The 20,852-nt window shown below is 34.5% G+C and overlaps 1 protein-coding gene across 2 annotated transcripts in view; it reads left to right on the top strand.

Moving 5' to 3' along the window:
• LAMA1 (laminin subunit alpha 1) overlaps nucleotides 1-20,852 on the top strand; it is a 93,313-nt gene that overhangs the window by 43,984 nt on the left and 28,477 nt on the right. For both annotated transcript variants that reach the window (XM_039339169.1, XM_039339167.1), the window contains exons 23-42: nucleotides 501-731; nucleotides 1,603-1,746; nucleotides 2,496-2,675; nucleotides 5,246-5,431; nucleotides 6,543-6,670; nucleotides 8,138-8,258; nucleotides 8,365-8,502; nucleotides 9,354-9,475; nucleotides 10,214-10,300; nucleotides 10,913-11,106; nucleotides 12,052-12,194; nucleotides 13,341-13,439; nucleotides 13,750-13,861; nucleotides 14,022-14,184; nucleotides 15,386-15,596; nucleotides 15,816-15,932; nucleotides 16,020-16,183; nucleotides 17,809-17,941; nucleotides 19,140-19,233; nucleotides 19,702-19,818. In XM_039339169.1, the coding sequence (XP_039195103.1) occupies nucleotides 501-731; nucleotides 1,603-1,746; nucleotides 2,496-2,675; nucleotides 5,246-5,431; nucleotides 6,543-6,670; nucleotides 8,138-8,258; nucleotides 8,365-8,502; nucleotides 9,354-9,475; nucleotides 10,214-10,300; nucleotides 10,913-11,106; nucleotides 12,052-12,194; nucleotides 13,341-13,439; nucleotides 13,750-13,861; nucleotides 14,022-14,184; nucleotides 15,386-15,596; nucleotides 15,816-15,932; nucleotides 16,020-16,183; nucleotides 17,809-17,941; nucleotides 19,140-19,233; nucleotides 19,702-19,818 (2,884 nt within the window). The remainder of the gene's footprint in view (nucleotides 1-500; nucleotides 732-1,602; nucleotides 1,747-2,495; nucleotides 2,676-5,245; nucleotides 5,432-6,542; nucleotides 6,671-8,137; nucleotides 8,259-8,364; nucleotides 8,503-9,353; nucleotides 9,476-10,213; nucleotides 10,301-10,912; nucleotides 11,107-12,051; nucleotides 12,195-13,340; nucleotides 13,440-13,749; nucleotides 13,862-14,021; nucleotides 14,185-15,385; nucleotides 15,597-15,815; nucleotides 15,933-16,019; nucleotides 16,184-17,808; nucleotides 17,942-19,139; nucleotides 19,234-19,701; nucleotides 19,819-20,852) is intronic.

Below are 20,852 nucleotides of genomic sequence, written 5' to 3'. Positions count from 1 at the left end.
AAAGGTTGAGAACCACTGTTCTATAGCTTCTTATTTAAAGAAGCTTATATTTATACTGTATTGGAAATACGGTATAAAACAGCAATTTGTCTATTAAACCATAATACAATTACTGTCATTTAATTGATAATGTATAGCAACCAAAGTGCTTTGATGTTTCCTGAAACTTTCTGAACTTACCTAATTCCATTTTAGATTCACAATTTGAATTTTACTGAATGGAACAGTTCAAGAAATTGTATTTTCCCTCTCTCTATTTCAGTTGACTGATGTCATTACAGTCAGCTTTATTGCATTCTAAAGTCACTACAATTTCACTACAAAGGTTTACTAGTAAATTATTTTGACCCAACTTTTTAAAGTAGTAACTGTATTTCTCTTTCTTATAGCAAAACAAACAAATGGTCTTGTAAAAAAAAAAAAGCAATACTGGTGACTTACCTTAATGACTGCAAAATGTAGCTTTTTCAAATTACATGTTTCTATAATTTTTTTTTCAGGCTTGTAATTGTAGTCATTTAGGTGCCCTCAGTCTTCAATGTGACCAACTGACTTCTCAGTGCCAGTGTAAGCAAGGATACGGAGGAGACAGGTGTGCTGTGTGTACTTTGGGTTACAGGGACTATCCTGATTGTGTTCCTTGTGACTGTGATGTGCGTGGGAGTAAAGCAGAGATGTGCAATCAAGAAATCTGCAGCTGCGAAGAAGAAACCGGTGTGTGTGTTTGCAAGGTATAGGATAATAAGATAAATAATTGGCCTATTAGGATTTTCATAAAATTTTTAATCATGGCTATATGCTGTAGGAGAGAGAGAGGTAAAGTCTAAAGTCTTGATAATCTTTTGAAACAGCAGGAATTGGGAAGCATTGTAAAGGCACTTCTGCAAAAAACCAAAATTCCCTATTTAGTTTTCGATTATGTTAAAAGGGGGATGAAAGAGAAAAACTCCAAACAATCTAATGCTACATTTCTTGTGAAAGACAAGAGGAAACCAACAAGACCCTAAATAAAGGAGCTATCCCTCTTTAAGAGATCTACTGAAGCTAAGTAATTAAGGGAACAAAAAATGACGTAAAGCTCTTTCAAGCATCACCATTGACGAGAGAAAAAGTTTTTTTTCCAGTTTAGTACACCCAAACTGAGCCGTAAATATATTTACTATGATCATAGAAGTTCAGCGTTTTCTTTAAAGCAGTGGTTCTCAACCTTTCTAATGCCGTGACCCCATAATACAGTTCCCCATGTTGTGGTGACCCCCAAGTGGGTGTGGCCACCAATAAGAGGGAGTAGGACAGCTAGGGAAAAGGGAACAAAATGGTGGACAGCATGGTTTGGCGACCCCCATGAAATGGTCGTTCGACCCCAAATGGGGTCCCGACCCACAGGTTGAGAACCACTGCTTTAAAGTGAGGCAGAATCTTCATTGGGAAGTGAATTGGGTAGAACATAGGTTACATAGGGAATAAATGCAAGCTTCTATAGCTATCTTACAGAATTATACATACTTGATACCTATAATTATTGTCCACGCACCAGTAAAGTTAGAAAAAAAATACTATTGTTCAAGCCACGAGGCTGATAATGATCTCATCTTGCTTCAGGAAAATGTCTTTGGATTGCACTGCAATGAATGCAAAAGTGGGACCTTTGCTCTACATGCTATTAATCCTTTGGGATGCATCCCTTGCTTTTGTTCTGGGATGACAGAATTCTGTACAGAAGTTGAAGGCTATGTGCGAGTTCCGGTTAGTAAAGTGTACTTACCTTTTTCTCTTCCTATACTCCTAATTTCTTCCTAACTTAATCACACCTGTTTTTGTCAACTGTTTAGATTGGAGCTAGGTTGGGAAGGCACCAGAATGTTTAGCAGAGTCTGAATGTTTCCTAGTTTTGCGTTTAGAATTTTCCTGCTATCAAGAATTTAATTTAGTTATTTTATTTTATTGATTTCAATGTTCCCAACTCCAGACTAGTTTACTTTGCTGCTATAAATTTCTTAAAATTTGTTGCAAGCTGCCTTGATTGATTGAAAGGTGAATACCAAACTTAAGTAAATGCTAAATAATAATAATGTTGTACTTATTTATATGCATTTCAGTACCAGGCATGTTTATATTATTTTGCATTGTTTCTCTGTAGGAATTTTTGTGCAGTCCTCAAAATCAGCCACTGCCTTTTGTCTAGGCAATATAACTCATCTAAGTTTTATTTCTTTTTGTTTGTTTTTTCCTGCATCCTTAGCGTTAGCTTGTTATATATCTAGAGAAAGGGGGATAAAAATATAAAAGATTAAAGAGAATTGTGTATTCAACTTATAAGCAGCTTAATGCTAATGCAAAATGTAAGATGCATTAATATAAGTGCTCCCAAATTTCAAAGGATGGGTGATGGGTTAGTTATTTTCAGGAAGCATGTGAAATCTTTCTTAGTCTGAGAACATATGTACAGTAATACATTTTATGAAAATGAATAACCTGTTGGCTTGGTATTGCAGGTAACACTGACTCCAGAACAGGAACTGTTATCTGTGGTTTCTCTTAGTAACTTTACTGGAACAAGTGAAGGTGTATTTTCCCAATTTCCAGATATTGTAATAGATGCGGCAACAGTTCGCCAACACTTGAATGCAGAACCTTTTTACTGGAAATTACCAGATCAGTTCCAGGGAAACCAAGTAAATGTTTATTTTTCTGTACTTTCTGTTCACAGCAAAACTATTAAAATTTTCTATACCTTTGTTTTTGAGACCATATAATATATGTAAGGCTGCTTGCAGAATTTTGAAAGATAGTAGACTCAATAGAATCTAAAATCTGAGTGAACATTCAGAAACAGACTGTGACATATAACTGGGGCTGCAGCTTGTACTGTCATTGAAGGCCCAATAAAATGCCCTGGTTTGCTCATTTTGAATTGATGCTGACCTAGCTGTGTGAATTGTTAATAGTTATTTAACAAAATTGCTACTTGGATTTCAAAGTACTGTAAACGAGAATGAGTATGTTTTGGGGGCAAGGTTTCCTACACTGCGAGCTGTACTTCACTTGAAGAGGTGCAGACCCAGTTGAAAGGAATGGCAAATCTTTTAGTTGTACATTGTTACAATAATCTACCTTTCTATCTACCAATCTACCTTGTATTGTTTTCATTGTTTATTACGTTCATGCTTGTGTTTCAATTTTTAGGGAAGCTATGTATATTAAGATTTCACTAAAGGGAGGTGTGATGGCAAAAAGTTTAGGAATTTTGGTTTAGGATCTTCTATTTGCTAAGAATACGGTAATAGAAATAATTGCTGTTGAAAGCAAAGAAATAATGAAAGCAGGTGACTAAAAGGTGACAACAACTAAAAGGTAGAGAAAGAATGAAATGATCTCTCAAAATGCCCAGAAACAAGGATGTCAACTAGTATTGGAAGTTATTGAATTACATATGTTATTATAACAAATGTTAAAATAAGATTTTAACTGTTTTCAGCAAATTATAGTATATCGCAACATCTTCACCTCATTTTCTCCCCTATGGAGAAGCTTGTAAAGTTATACTTTTACTTTTCCAGAAAGACATACAATTGTTAACTTTAGATTGTTTTAAACATATCCATTTGAAATCTTAGAGTCCTGAAATGGCTTTTTTAAACTGAATATTAAGTCACACTGATTATATAAAGATAATCAAACAACGAATCAACGAACACCTAGAGGCAAACAAAGTCATTACTAAAAGCCAACATGGGTTTGTCAAAAATAGATCATGCCAGACAAATCTTATTGCATTCTTTGACCAAGTGACAAAATTAGTGGATCAGAGGAATGCTGTGGACATAATTTACTTGGACTTCAGTAAGGCATTTGATAAAGTAGATCACAACCTACTACTTGACAAGATAGAAAAATGTGGGGTAGACAGAACCACCACCAGATGGATCCGTAGCTGGCTGACCGGCCGTACTCAGCGAGTGGTCCTCAATGGAACTGCATCTATATGGAGGGAAGTGTGTAGTGGGGTGCCCCAGGGCTCTGTTCTGGGCCCAGTACTCTTCAACATCTTCATCAACGATTTGGATGAAGGGATAGATGGGGAACTCATCAAATTTGCAGATGACACCAAGCTGGCAGGAATAGCCAACACTCCAGAAGACAGGCTTCAGATACAGAAGGATCTGGACAGACTTGAACACTGGGCACTAAATAACAAAATGAAATTCAATGGTGAAAAAAGCAAGGTTCTACATTTAGGCAAGAAAAACCAAATGCACAAGTACAGCATAGGTGGCACCATGCTCAATAGTAGTAACTGTGAGAGGGACCTCGGAGTCATAGTAGACAATCACCTAAATATGAGCCAGCAGTGTGCTGCAGCTGCCAAAAAGGCCAACACAGTGCTAGGCTGCATTAACAGAGGGATAGAATCAAGATCACCTGAAGTATTAATACCACTCTTCAATGCCTTGGTAAGGCCACACTTGGAATACTGCATCCAGTTTTGGTCACCACGATGTAAAAAAGATGTTGAGACTCTAGAAAGAGTACAGAGAAGAGCAAACAAAGATGATTAGGGGACTGGAGGCTAAAACATATAAGGAACGGTTGCTAGAATTGGGTATGTCTAGTTTAACGAAGAGAAGGACAAGGGGGGACATGATAGCAGTATTCCAATATATCAGGGGCTGCCATAAAGAAGAGGGAATCAAGCTATTTTCCAAAGCACCTGAAGGCAGGACAAGAAGCAACGGGTGGAAACTAATCAAGGAGAGAAGCAACCTAGAACTAAGGAGAAACTTCCTGACAGTGAGAACAATTAATCAGTGGAACAGCTTGCCTCCAGAAGCAGTAAATTCTCCAACACTGGAAGTTTTTAAGAAGAGACTGGACAGCCATTTGTCCGAAATGGTGTAGGGTTTCCTGCCCGAGCAGGGGGTTGGACTAGATGACCTCCAAGGTCCCTTCCAACTTTACTACTATTACTATTACTATAGTTCTTGATTCAGATGACACAAGAAATTATGGTTAATGGAAAGCAAAAAACAAAACCCAATTATTTTGACTATATTGGAAATAAGAAATTCTTGCTTGATTTGTAAATGAAGTCAATATATGAAAGTATTAGGAGAAAAGAGATGATTCTGGAGATCAGATTTTGGAGCAGACCCTGGGGGAAAAGATGGTCTGCTGCTGACCTAGATTTTAGTGAAAATACTTCAAAAATATCTCACATTAACAATATAATTACTTATCAAAACAGCTCATGGCATATGGTGGGAAATTGAAATATTCAGTAGCTTTTTATGCTCTGGATGGTCTTGGAACTGCAAATCTTGAACCACAAGTTCTGATTAAAGGAGGTCACCCTAGGAAACAGGTCATCTACATGGATGTTCCTGCTCCAGAAAATGGATTATGGCAAGATGAAGAGATACTAATGATGGAGGTGAGACTAAAATTTTGGTTATATATGTAGAAATGTATCTGGAGTTTTTGCTCACAGTGGAATAGAGGCTTTGTTTGCTCTTTACTTTTTTTGTGAAAATCAAAACATCACCAGCCATTTCTCTTCAGATTATCTATCTTTTATAACATAAGTTGTATGATATTGTCATGTGACATATTAAAATGTCCAAGAAAAATGTCCTGTTAAATGTGTATTAAAAGTTATATATACACACATACTATATGTACACACATACATAATGCATACATACATGCATAAACTGTCCAGAACCAAAAATGGAATACAAATATCAGAATTGGTTTGGAAATTATTGCACAAACATTACTGAAAGACTTCTTGCTGAGCAACATCAGAATAAAAAGTATATGGTTTTCAACGTGGAATGTGGAAACTTTATGACTTGAAGAGGGCAAAAATGTTATTACAGTCATTGCTTAACAATAGTACTTCTTTGGGTTGAATATATCAAATAATAGATAGATAGATTCAATAGAGGTATCTACTATCCTTTGAGCAGAAGAGATTTTCTTGCATCAGCCTTGCTCCTTAGAGCCTTATCAGGATACACCTGTCTCTGAAAATGACTTTCAACATCTTTCAGATTTAGCATAGTAATTTAGAAAATGCTTAATTTACAGTATGTTTGTTTCTCCAGGTTATTAATTTTACTCCACTGGGCTCTTAAAGCCAGTGAAGATTTAATTAGGGAAGTGTCATGACTAGTTCTTATGATCAGCTTTATTAAATGGAGAAGCACTTTACATTTTATGTATAATTAATTTTGCAGCTAAGGTGTTGAGGCCAATATTGATAATGCTCCTTCAGTGACCATTTACAATTACCACAGTGATAAAAAAGGAACTTTATAACCAATCCTCACGTTTATGACCTTTGCTGATTTGTAAAGCATAGGAAAGCTGAAGTAAGATCATAAAGACGATCGCAGTGCTGACAAAGTTGCCAGCCCCAATTGTGGTCACTAAATGAGGAATACTTATACACAAAAAAGTAAAAGCAATTTCATTAAACAAGTACATGTTATTAACTGTTTGTAATTAATTTATGTTTATATTTTTCTTGTCTTTAACAGAATACCTGGAAATACTTTAATGCTGTTTCAGATGAATCTGTTTCACATTCTGACTTCATGTCGGTTCTGAGCCATATTGAATATATTCTTGTCAAGGCTTCATATGGTCAAGGATTGCAACAAAGCAGGTGAAGTGCTAAAACTTCGACATTCATTTGTCTGTCTGTCTGTCTGACTGACTGACTGACTGACTGACTGACTAATATAGCATCCATGTCAAAAAACAAGTGGCATATAACAAAATTAAAAAAACAAGAGTTCTCAAATTACTACTATTATTAAAAACATTAAAAACTATAAAATGCAGCTTAAAAAATAATGGGTAATAATAATAGAGCCATCTTATTAATTCACCACACACAGTAGTGGCCAAAATTGTGGAAACCTTTTGAGAAAAGTGTATTTTTGAGGTTTGATGGCTAATAACACCACTTTTTATTTGGAGTAGTACTATAAAATTATATATCAATGGAAAGATAATTTAAGCAAGAATGTAATGCAACAAAGTTTGTTTAATTATCTGTACTGTATTCTATGAAAAGTTATAGCCAAATAACCAGAAAAAGGAAGCACAACTGGCTCAGGTTGATATCAGGTAGCTTTCCTTCATCTGATTATAGCCAATGATTATGAGTGTTTAGAGAGCCAATCAGGTGTCATCTTTTTTTGGCAATGAGCCAATCAGATCACAGTAGGATTCAGTTATTGATGTCATGTATTGAAGCTGAGAGGAGGACATTCGTCAGTGTGTTATGTGATCGCTATCAAGTTGGGTTTTTTTTTCTGTTCTTTCATTTAGTGAGCTTGTAAAACGTAATAAAATTAAAGTAATGGTGCAAAGAGTTGACTGGTTACCCAGAAAGTGAGGTAAAATAGTATTATTAAGTGAACAAGTCTACAGTTATAAAGCAATTAGAAGAAAAATTGGTGGAAACTTAACCAAAGGTGGCATTTCTACTGTACACTTTTCCCAAAAGGTTTCTACAGTTTTGGCCACTACAGTATTACTGTTCAATATACATAAATATAAATATGATATAAAGTTACTTTGGGTTGTTTTTGATGGTTATACTTCTAAAAATGTTTCTGAAAATCAGTACTTTTTAGGAGAAACTCTGAATGCAGCATGATGAAATGCAGTTTATAGTGCGGATTCATGTAGTCCCATGTGAATAAATAGACAGTTTAGCAATTCTTTGTTTGAAAAGTTATTAGTGCATATTTGGAGAAACTTTAATGGGCACATCTAATGACTATCATATTCAGGAAAATTATTATCACAGGATCTGATATGCCGAGCAGCCTTGCTCTTCTGATGCTTCTAAATATTTTGGAATGAAAACCTCCAGAAAAGTCTAACCAGGAGGGCCATTTGTCTAAGCTTTTATTAGTTTTTATTACCTGCTAGTACCTTAGAAATCAAACCTTGTGTTTTGAAAATTTATTTCTGCCATTTAGTTTTGTAACCTATAGCTCTGATTAAAATATTTGCAGAAGCCATCCCAGTTGGTAGGAAATAACAAGCAGTTTTCATCTCTTGTCTGATAAATGAAGATTGCCTCATTTTTACTTTGTTTTTATGAAACACTTTTTAGAATCTCAAATATCTCCATGGAAATTGCAATAAAAGCTGATCACATGCCCTTGGCCAAGGAACAAGCTCACCACATTGAAAAATGCCTGTGTCCTGGAGGTTATGCAGGACTCTCCTGTCAGGTATGGTATGTCTTAGTGGGGAAAAAATATTTTAAGGTAACATCATACCTTAAATGCCTTATTTAAAAATAGGTCTACCATGTTAATAAAGCTCTTTTCTATGTAGGACTGTGCACCAGGATACTATAGGAAGAAGCATGGAAATGCACACCTAAAAGTGTTCCCCTCAGTAGTTTCATTATGTATGCCCTGCCAGTGCAATAACCACAGCAGCGTTTGTGATCCAGAAACAGGAAAGTGTTTGGTATGTAAACTTCTACAAATAATTTTTTTTGTATCAATATTTGGGAACTGTTTGCTTTAAGATGGGCAGTTATATGAATGTTTAAAATAAATGAAATAATTCAAGATTAAAAAAAGACCGCTGAAAAATCAGATGATCAAAATAGTATAAATTTTCCAAAATTAGAAATGCAAACCCTTCAGGTACAGCCTTTATATTTAGATAGTAAAAATGGCATATATCTAATGATATGCAAATTTTGCCACATTACCATGGACTAGTTCTTTTGTAAGATTATTTTTAGGCATCTTACCTGGTTCACAAGAAGCTTTACAAAGCTAATACAAACAAGCAACACAGAATAAGAGGTTATTCTCTGAAAGAAACCAATATAGGAAAGAAGGGATTGAAACAAGAGGTGTTGTAGACAACAGAGAAACTTAAAGATACTCTGAATTCCAAATAACTTTTTCTATGCAATGTACTGCAGTAGTTTAGGTTAGCATCGGGGCACTAACCATTTAAACTTTTACAATTTGAATTTAACATTATCAAAAATGAATTACTGATGGAGATAACTCAGATTGCTTGAAGTAATTAGGGCAACCATCAAGGAATGTTAAAATAAGAAACAGAACTAATTACTCTCACTCCATAGATTACCCATGTTGAAACGGCAATAATTTTCTATAGTTTTACTCCATTGGTTTTCTATAAATACCAACCTTTTTTTATAATTAAAGGAATGAATATATTGCCTGCCATTTCCATCTCTTGACATTTTAAGTAATTAGTAAGAGCACTGTGTATTCATAAACTGAAAGCTTTTTAATTTTTTTTAATTTTAAAATTCCTGAATTATTGCTTCCTAGGACTGCAGAGATAATACAGTTGGTGACCACTGCAGTATTTGTGCTCCTGGTTATTATGGCAAAGTGACAGGATCCATCAATGATTGTTCACTATGTGCATGTCCAAGAATGAGCCCAGAAAGGTAGCTAAATATTAACCTGGGTGTCTTAATAATTATTATATTTACTATAGTATTACATCAGTAATAGATGCTATTGACAGCTATATTTCTAGGCGGTTTCTATCCTTTTTTTAAAAAAATTCCTGATTAAAATGGGATTTGTAATTTGGCTTAGTCAGATAATTCAATAGACATTATTATAACCTAGTGGTTGATCTTGTGGTTACATTAGCCTTTCACAGTGATTAAATATAACAGTTCAATACTTTGGAAAAATATTAGACTACACGAAGTATTAAGCAACAAGGAACAGAATTGTATTTATTTATTAATATAGCTAAGCAACAATCTTATTTACCTAGGAATAAGCCATTGAAATTAGTGAGACTTTTCTGAATCTATATGTATAATGTTGAAAACTTAGTAGAATCGAATGGTACTGGAATTGTAGTTTTTAGGCATCAAAAGAAATATGGTTGAACATTCCTACATACCTAATTATGCTCGGGTGAAAATGGGGGGATTCAGGTTCACTCACATCCGTTAGAGCTCCCTGAGTTAATTTGGGTCAACCACTCACTGACAGCCCAATTTATTTCATGGGGTTGTGGTGGCAAAAAATGGGGAGGGGGAAGGGCTGACCATTTCCTTAAGCCCTTGAATAAAACAATATAAATCTAATAAATAAAATTATATACCAGCTGGCATAAGTATGTTTCTCCTAGACCTTCTAGTGATTTTTTTTTTTTGTTTTTCAAGCTTTAGTCCAACATGTGTTGCAAACGGTATAAAGGACTTCCACTGCAATGCTTGTGTCACTGGATATGAAGGGCAGTACTGTGAAAGGTAAGGTATTCAGCTCATTACAACTTATGCAACAAGCGTGCCTCCATTAAGAAGAATAGACATAGCTTAATTTTAGTTGATTTAGACAGCATTAGGCAAAAGGGATGGAAAAATCTATATCTTAACCTTATTAGAAATGTACTAGATAACAAGTTGCTGTTATATTGATTCAATGTAGAATTAAAGTATTAACATAAACATCTAGTGATTGACATGTTAAACCTGATTTATTGGCTATTCTACGTGTTGTATTGTGCCATCATTCGGTCCAAAAGTATGCCTTTGCTTTTTTATATATTACACTGATCCAATCCTAATTTGAAACTCTCTCAATAGGACTGTAATGCTATAAAAAAATAGAAGTACATACCCTTGCGATTTCTCAGAATTCATTTGCAGGGTCTATAGAATGTAGAACGTCCTTCAACATAGGGAATTTATTGTATGTTTAAGTCTCAGGCTACTGTGAGATTTGTGGCATGCTGGAATAAAAGACTGGAGATCATGAAAGAATAGAGGACATTGTCGTTTTATGATAAGGTATCGCAAGGTAACTTTTTTTTTTTTAACCAAGACATTCAAGAAAGGCTAACTTGTTTTGATTCTTTCTAGATGTTCTCCAGGTTACTATGGAGATCCTAGAGTACCAGGTGGCAAATGTCAGCAATGTCAGTGCAGCCCAAATGGTTCTCTCCATTACCACTGTGATCATACTTCTGGGCAATGTGTTTGTAAGCAAGGTGTAACAGGACAGTTGTGTGATCAGTGTGATTCAAGGCACATTCTTGTGGAGAATGAATGTATTTGTAAGTGGTTTATTTTTTATTTTTCCTTTTGCTTTTTAAGTTGAAGTTTGCCTGGAATGGGAACTAAGTGCTGTTTAGTATTATTCAGTTTGTAAGATATTGCAGCATGAAACATACTTGCTCAGAAAATAACATTCTTAAAAAATGCTTTCTGTGTTTTGGATAGAACCAACTAAATAGATGAAGCTGTTAAATATCAGTGTATGTATTCCTGTAGAGAGAAGAAAGGAAATAGCTACAGAAAGAAATGTACATATAGAGAAGAATTAAAATGATATACATTTATAAATATCTACTCAATATATTTATTTGGATTTTGTACATGGTTTTGACAAAGTTTTCCACCTAACAAAATTTGGGGAATAAGAAATTATTGAGACATGAAAGCAGAGTGGAAGAATGAATGTAAATTCCATCAGTGATAGAGTTACCCTAGATTCTTTGTTGGAACTGGTATACATAATTGCCTGGAATCATTATTTAGCATATATACATAATTGCCTGAAATCATTATTTAGTATAATTAGAAGAAAAGTGGCAATGAAGAATTCCAAAAATGTTTCCAAAACTGAAGGAATGAGTGTCGAAATGATAAATGCTATATAGTATATATGAATTAAAGTACTGAGTATTGCAGAGAAAAAAATATAACCATGTATATGATGATAATCTAACCATGAAAGGGTTTCTGAAGTTGTGTTTTTCCTTAATTTTTTGGGAACCCAAGCATGAGACTCTAAAGAGATATCACAAAAGTTGTCACTCTTGTGTTAGTCAATGAAATAATCTGTTTAAGAGGTACAAATGCTAGGGCTGCCTTTCTCCTTTCTTTGTTTTTGGAATTTCTTCACTTTCTGTTTAGTTCATGAGTATACAAAATAATGTACGCATCCATATAAATATGTGTATTAAGCTGAAAATAATATCTAGAAATTTTTTCTTTAGCTTGTGATGATGACTGTACAGGGCGATTGTTGAATGGTCTGGATAATTTTGGCAAAGCTATGCTTTTGGTAAACTTCACTGGTGCTATCTTGGCACCTTACGGAGCACTTTCAGACTTGGAAAATGCCACAAAATATTTAAAGGTGTGTAAGCTGTTATTTATCTGTTATTTTGCAGTTTGTATTTTGTGTAGATAGCTGAAGATTAATATAATTCATAACAATATTGTATTTAGTTTATTATTATTTATCTAATTACTTATCTAACTGCCTTTATAAAATATATTCAAAATATTCTATAATAAAACTGGAAGGGGGGCAGTTTTCTAGTTAGCCGTGCAGCTATGCAATAGCAATAGCACTTAGACTTATATACTTGCTTCAAAGTGATTGCTTTACAGCACTCTCTGAGTGGTTTACAGATATCGGCATATTGCTTCCAACAATCTGGGTTCTCATTTCACCAACTGTGGAAGATGGAAAGCTGAATCAATCTTGAACCGATCAGGATCAAACTCTTGGCAGTGGGCAGAGTTAGTCTGCAATACTGCATTCTAGTCATTGGGCCACCATATATGTATCCATTCACATTTTGCAGTGTGTAATATGTGAATGGGGGCATATGTGGTGTGCTCCCAGTGCCCTTTCCTTCATCACTGATTTCTGATTCTCTCAAGAAAGATGGATTTGTTTTAGGCAGGGGTGTCAAACTCACAACGTCACGTGATGTGTCGCGACATATTGCAACTTTTTTTCCATTGCCGGCAATGGGATGGGTGCAGTTTCGCCATGACGTATCCGGATCACTGGCCAGCAGTTTGACATCCCTGTTTTAAGGTGTTCCTGAGAGATGCTATGTGTGTGCTTATGTGAGCTCTGAATCACATTGTGCCCTTCAAATCTGGATCACGGTACAGCACTGGCAAACTTACACTGTACAGCACTGGCAAATAATATTGAAATCTTATTACAGATTCAGTTTCTCCAAGATTCATCAGTTGAACCTGTAACTTAATATTATTAGGCTGTCTCACTAACTTCTTGGCTGAATTAAAATCTCATATGTTGATCAGTTTGTTTTTCAGTTACAGACCAATGTAATATAAATTTTATTTCATATACCAACATATTGCTTAGTTGTTACACAGACATTGTGAAGTTTTCTAGGAAAGTTCTTTGACGAAAAAGAGTGTTAAAATACCTAATTGGGAATAATTGCATGCTAAAAGGTCTAAGTTTAAATCCTTGTCTCCAATCCTGAAGCTGTTTGTGTACACATTTTATTTCCAGGAATCTTTAAGGGCTGAAGAAAGTCCAAACTCTTTAATGAAAATTATGAATGGCAATCTTGATACGATATCCAATTTTTCAGATCAGTTCTACAAAGAGGTAGGGATTTTACTTCTTTATTTCAAGTTTAAACTTACCTGTTAGAAAAATAGCTAAAGTAAAAATAGGTAAAAGTAGACCTGCAAGTAGAAGATTTACCACAACATTGAACTGAACCGGATAATTATAAAATGTTTAGCTTTGTATTTACTGGATGAAAATTTATTTCATACTTAATAAAGAAGCAGAACATTGTCATATTTATTGTAACGCTTATCTAAATCAGGAAAGATTATTATTAATCTTTTTTGGGGGGGACACCTTAGGGATGCAACTCATAAAAATATATATATATTCGCTTTTGTACTAGTTAACGAGCATACTAGAAAGAGGAGAAAATCTCAACAATGCTACAGAAGGTACCTTGAACAAGAGTAAAGAAATGGCTAAATTTATCATCACATTGCAGGAAACTATTAAAGGTAATGTGGGGATTGGATTGGGCTGTTATAGTTTTGGAGTAGCAATATGGTTAAGCTGTCAAAGGTATTTATAAATAAAAATCTATTGTTTCCGCATTTGTATAAAGTGATTTTTAAAATCCTTTTTTCTGCCCAATTATTTTTTTCTTTCTCCATCAAGTGCTTGTGGAAATGGCGGCCACGCTTAACACAACAGTGGGTAGTGATTTCCCACAATCAAATAAAACACTTCAGAAATTGCAAGATGATATTCCCATGATGTTGGATGCAATGCGTGGAAGATATTTCCAGCAGCTGTATCAAGATAGTATACGTGAATTAAAGTAAGTCTTTTTGTGGTTTGCTGCAATGCTCATAATTAATATTTAAGACAAGTAAAGAAAACTGTATCTGACTTTATGATGAGAATGAATTGCTAAATGTAATTTTTTAAAATGCTTAATGTATTAAATCGAACTAAAAGCTTTATGTCATAAAACAACAGGAGATTTTCAGCAAAACTAGAATACTTAATTTTTTAAAGGCACAACATAATTCATTGATTTTCATATGGGTTTTAAATTTAGCACTAATTTCCAGTTCCAGGAATTATATGGTCTATTGTACATAACTCATACCTCCTACAGATAAATTGTTTCAAGCTGTCTTTAGAGTAAATTGATTTAGAATTTGAACATGTTAAAAGTAGAGGCTAAAATTTCTATTATTGGGATATATATCAAAGATATTTAATTGAGAACCACAGACAAGATTTTGCTTGTGATAAAATCCAATGTGTGAATGTAATTTTGTATGAGTTTAGACAAAATTTCAAAATGGGAATTTGTAAAAAAATGAAAATAATGAAAACTTATTTCATTTATAAAATATATATTTAAATGTATTTGAAATAAATCAGAAACATTCTTAAAGTTATAGCCAAGAAGACGCCATCAAGAAAAGTCTCTTGATTTCCATAAATACTTCTGATACTTTTTCATTGATTTTTCGGCTCTTGAGATCATGGCAAGAATAAATGTTAAGTGCATTCACCACTTTATGCCAAACAGATAAGTTTAATGATCTGGGATATGAATGCACAAGAATGTCTATGGATAATTCCCAGTCATAATAAGCTAAACGTCTTCAATGAATAAACAAAGTCCATTTGCCTTTGAAAAAGCACCTTCGGAATGCACACAATGTTAGTGCTCATAGTCTTGTCACTAAATAGGAGATATTTCTTTATCGCCTTTCCTTTAACTATTTTGGGAATCATATATTGTGATATTCAAATACAGCTCATACTTTATTCCCTCCAAACAAGCCAAGATTAGATACAACTTCGCACATTATATCATAAGCACTAGCCTGTAATCCTTGGATAATGATTTTATGCAATGATAGTTGACTACAAACAGTGTAAGTAAACAACGAACCCAAATTTCTCATTAGCTATATGAGACAGATCTCAACTTCCTCTTGAGTGACTTTTAGTTTCAAGAGGATTTATATCACTTTGTTTATGTCTTCTATATTTATTAGAGGTGCAGAAAAATTGCTGACACGAATCCAGAGAGAATATTGGAGACCACAGCAAGAAATTAAGGATTTTCAAAAAGCAGCAAAACGTGCCTTATCTGAACATAGCAGCAAACGTCAAGAAGCCCAAGATGTTGTGAAAATAGCAAACAGTAACACTGAGGAGGCTAGGCATCTGTTTGTTCTTATTAATAACAACCTCAATGAGTTCAATGTAAGAAGACTCACAGCATGTTTCATGTGATTTTATAGTAGATGTGTCTGAGTGTTTAAAATAATCTTTAAAGAAAAAATTAGGTTTAATATTAGCATTAGGCAAAGTATATTACAATTAACATTTGTATCCCTTTAAACATGAAGGGATTTTATGTAAGATATACTTACTCTGCAATAGCTGATATAAAGTGTTAATTATACCCAATATTGTATTCAGAATAAAAAGCTGAATGTTAAAGAAGATGGGGAGCTCTCTGTTACGCTGATAAAAGAAGGAATAATCCAAAAAACTGCTGCTGCTGCCTTTGCGAGAGATATATTTAATTCTACGTCTGTAAGTCACTGAACACTCATAACCTTAATTTATGACTAATTTAGTTAATTAGCCATTATATGACATTAACTGATTTTGAATGTTTAGGATCTAGAAATCCACGAGGATGAACTGATCTTATGGAGTACTAAATTAAGACAACATGTGGATGACCTGGTTATGCAGCTGTCCACTCGAGGAGCTCTTGAACTTGTCTATAAGACAGAAGATCATGCTTCTGAGTTAGAAAAAATTGTTCATGCATTAGACAGGTAAGAGTGTCATCAATAGGTTATGCTTTATTTAAATAGCAGACAGTTTGTAGCGTCTAAAATGTCTGTCTACTGGAAATGGCTTTCTGCTTCAGAGTTTATTAGACACAAAACTGTACATAGGAAATATAAAACTTCCAGTCTAGAGTGTGGAATTCAAACCTTACGTTCACACCAAAAATCAGTTATGAAATCTGCATACTTAGAATTTTAAGGACATAGATTCTATATGCATGTGATTCATGAAGTTATGACAGGTGCTTCAAATGGATGGTCACAATTTCCTTCTTCAGCACTTGTAAACAATACTGTTGTACTGATACTGCAGCTCTTCTGAGTTTAAATGTTTCTTTTGTACTAAGCTGTAACATACTTAATTGCTACATGTAGATAGGCCACAGGTCGGCAACCTGCGGCTCCGGAGCCGCATGCGGCTCTTTGAGCCTTCCCCTGTGGCTCCCAGCCTCCTCTGCCTTTGCAGAGAAAGACAGAGACAGAGAGAGGCAATTGCACTTCCCTGCTTCTGTGTGTGTGTGTGTGTGTGTGTGTGTGTGTGTGTGTTTTGTGTGTGTGTGTTTTGTGTATGTGTGTGTGTATGTGTAAAAGAGAGTGCACTCACAGTGTTCTCCGAGGAGCTGAAAAGCTTTCTGGGCAGAGCTCCTCCCTTTGCTGCGTCTCTGAAGGAAGCAGGAAGCAGGAAGGGCAGGAGAGAGCTAGCTAGCCCAGCTAGGCTGACTCAGGAATTCTGGGAGTTGAAGTCCATGAGTCATAAAAGAGACGAGGTTGCTTGTTGGACAACAGCTTGAAGCTTGCCAGGTGAGCAGCAGATAGGAGGGAGGGGAGAAAGAAAGAGAGAGAGAGAAAGAGAGAGAGGGGGAGGGAGAGAGAGAGAGGAGAGAGAGAGAGAGAGAAAGAAAGAGAGCGGGGGAAGAGGAGTGGCAGACCAAGGGCAGATAGAGAGGGAGGGAGAGAGAGAGAGAGAGAGAGAGAGAGAGAGAGAGACCCTTTAGACATCTAAAATGAAGATAACACTGCATATATCCTTTTTTTACCTGTGTGTGTATGTGTGTGTGTGTGTGTGTGTGTGTGTATATATATATACACATACATATATACACATACACACACAAACACACACACACCTATAATAAAGGTAAAAAAGGATATATGCAGTGTTATCTTCATTTTAGATATCAAAAGGGTTTTGCGGCTCCCAGTGTTTTGTTTTTGGTGGGAAACGGGTCCAAGTGGCTCTTTAAGTGTTTTGGGTTGCCTACCCCTGAGATAGGCCAAGTATTACTGAAACTGAAATGCATAAGCTGTTTCCAGAAGACTGGAATTAATGACTGCATTAGGGATGAAAGGCAATGTATTGTTCAATATGCAACTTTTATTCTGTGTTTTAAAACAATGTAATGTTATTTTTTTTTCAACTGCATGTTGTTGTAAACCACTGAATCTTTTAGATGAGATGGCCATTGTAACAATTTAATACATAAAATAAAATAAATAAACTGATCCAAATATAAGGCTTAAAATAGGTTATAGGTTCTAGTAAAATCTGATAAATATTTTAATACATTTAAATTCTATGCAAAAGATATAATTTTCATTTTCTATTGCAGTGGCCTTTTGAATGTTAGAAATGTGACTGTGAATGTGACAAATTCTGTCCATGTGTACTCTACCATCAGAAATGTAATTGAAAGTGCAGAGAACCTGGCAAGTGATGTCACTAATATTATATATGAACATGTGGTAAGTGTCTAAAAAGTCTGTGTAATATCAATACATGTATACATTCTTCAATATAGATACTCATCTTTCAAAATTTATATGGTAGAGATATTTTGGAACATCTGGGAGTGCAACTCATCATCTCTTTAAAGGAGCTACATTTTTTTAGACTTCTAAGTAAACCTGAAAAAAGGCATGGAGTGCCCTATTAAAATACCTGTGTCTCTAATGCAACTCTTTAAAGCAGCTATGTCTTGATTATGTAAAGCTTGTACCCTACAATAATAGATTTTTAAAGATCCTACACATGAATTTATTTCTTTTTTCAAATAAATGAAAAGCTTTGGAATATTCTAATGGCTAACCACAATGTCCAGGTTTTCTTTATAATTATGAAATTATGTAAACCTTACAAAAAATAAGTACCACTGCATACAATGGAAGTAGCTTCTGACTTGTTCAAAAGCTTGTTTAGCAATCATATTTTTCTTTGTTCAAAGTTCTATATTGGAATCTATAAAAATACTTTTTTGATCTTCTGAAAACAGAATGAAAGCAAGGGATTATAAGTATCTCCGTTCTGGTACAAACTTTTTCTTTTAAGAAACTCAATCCATTCAAAAGAATTGGAAAGCTTAATTATTTTCAATTTTAGCCAGACCTAGTCTTGAGATCTTTGTGATGTACCACCTGGTTAACCCTTGGCATGATCCTTTTTTTCTTATTGTGTACATGAGTTAAGGGACGAGATTCTTCTTCTTAGGTCAAAGTTCTCAGAAATCCAAATAATTATGCACTATGTAAGTGCAACTATCTGGTGCAACCCCATGATCTCTGGGAACAAGTCCAAGCCACAACAGCAACTATGGGATGTGTTGATGAAAGTCGACTACATCTGTACAAGGTCATTTTAGGAAAACATTTTTTGGAAGCATGCGTGATCTTCACAACACCCTATTTCTAATATAGTTGCTTGTTATATATGTGAAGATGTTTTTATGGTGTTCTGCCTCATATCTCATATTAATAAAACTGATGTGTTTAATCATAGGACTGAGATTGGAAACTTAAGCTAAAAATGCTATAAAACCATAGAAATGAGTTTTTTACAGTATAGCCACATAACATATAAGGGTTTTCCCAAAAATATCTTATGCCAGAATCCTGTAATTTTAATATTGCTTTTTCCCATAAATAATGTTTTCTTTTTGTGTTTAAGCAAAGAGGACCCTTTAACACTACTGGGAAAAATGTCCTTCAGCTTAGCTCCACAGCCTTAACTGATGCAAAACATCTTCACAAGAAGTATGATGGTAAGTTTCATTACATATAGGTTGACATATTAAGGTCTGCTCTGTAATGACATTTACTTCAGGATGTTAAACTTTTTATTATCATAGGACTGTTGTGCTAATAAAATTAAGGTGTTTACTCCACCTGAGATCTTTGTAGGATGTAATATTGGTTGCTGTATATATTAACATGAGGAATTTTGTAATAAAGAACCTATAAACCTGGGCCAATTACAAATTATCCTCCTGAAAGCAATAAAACAAGCACCTATTTGGCCCAGGCTGCAATTATGTTTTAGTGCATTTTTTTAATTATGATCCCTGGCAACATTTGGCTTTGCTTGATAGTTTAAGCTATATATAGTGCATCTGCTGAATAGGTGTCTTTTTAGCATACAGTATAAGATTGTATAAGGCACAATTCACTGCTTTTATTTTCTTTCAAAAAGTAATCTACTGCTTCAGATTTACAACTATTTTCTTCTATAGGACTCAGGTCAGGGTTAAATGAAATTAACATAAAAGTGGAAAGACTTAAAGCAAAAGCCAGTGGAATTGCTAAAAGTTTTAATGATTCCCTACTTCAGCTGACTGCATTGCCCGGAGGTAAGAGGAGTTCATCTTGATAACATTGTCCTTCATTCTAGAAGGCAGATCTATTTAACCATTACCACCGGAAAATCTAATCTTTTTATCTCAGATATGTATGTATGTATGTATGTATGTATGTATGTATTTATTTATTTAGAAAGTATGTGTGTAAGAGGACAATATATGGTTGCTGTTTTCAGCATGTTCTCATTTCTTTAAAACAAAACAAAAAAAACAAAATGAATAGGAAATTTGGTTTACATTGCTGTGCATCATGCTGAGCAAGGATTCATTGGCTGTATTTCTGCCCATTAAAGCTCTGAAACCTGGCCAAGATGAAATAGGATTGCAGATTTGAATGGTATTTTATTGGTCTTTTCCACTGCCAATAAACCATAATTTAGCACTGCATGTATAAGTAATAACCAGTTGTAGCAAGCAGTTTTTTAAATTAACAATCAGATTAAATATTACAATTTATTCATTTCCTTTTCCATGATAGTACTCCTTTTACTTCTTCTTTGTAATAGACATTGTCTTGCTAATATACTGGAGCTAAAATAAAAACTACAATGGAAAAAAAATCATATTTTTATATGAATAACTTTTATATGTACAGCTTCCACCATAAGATACCTCAAAATTCTGGTTTTGATGGCACACTGTGAAATATAGATTAAACAAATTTAGAGCAAAGAGAACCCTAAATTTAAACTGTTAATTTGATGGGTATTACACTAGAATGGTTGTTGATACATTAGAATTGTTTTATGTCTCTACTCAAGCATTATGACCAAAGTACAAAGGCAAATGAACTGCTTACAGACTCACAAGCTTCCTAATTTCAGACCTTGATAGTTATATAGCAGAGACTGATTATTCTTGTGTTCATTTAAATGTAAGCTGACCAGTTTATGAGATAAGGAAGAATCATGTGGAAAGCCTTTATTTCAATTTATATGAACCTTAATAGTCCCTCCATACAATAGGGGATCAGTGACTAAAGCAGGGGTCTTCAAACTCAGCCCTTTTATGACTCATGGACTTCA

This window comes from Crotalus tigris, unplaced genomic scaffold (assembly GCF_016545835.1).
Source record: "Crotalus tigris isolate CLP2741 ecotype Arizona unplaced genomic scaffold, ASM1654583v1 scf7180000017731.4096049, whole genome shotgun sequence".
Taxonomy (NCBI): domain Eukaryota; kingdom Metazoa; phylum Chordata; class Lepidosauria; order Squamata; family Viperidae; genus Crotalus; species Crotalus tigris.
The sequence above is the reverse complement of the archived record's forward strand: the minus strand, read 5'-3'. Positions and strand labels throughout refer to the sequence as shown.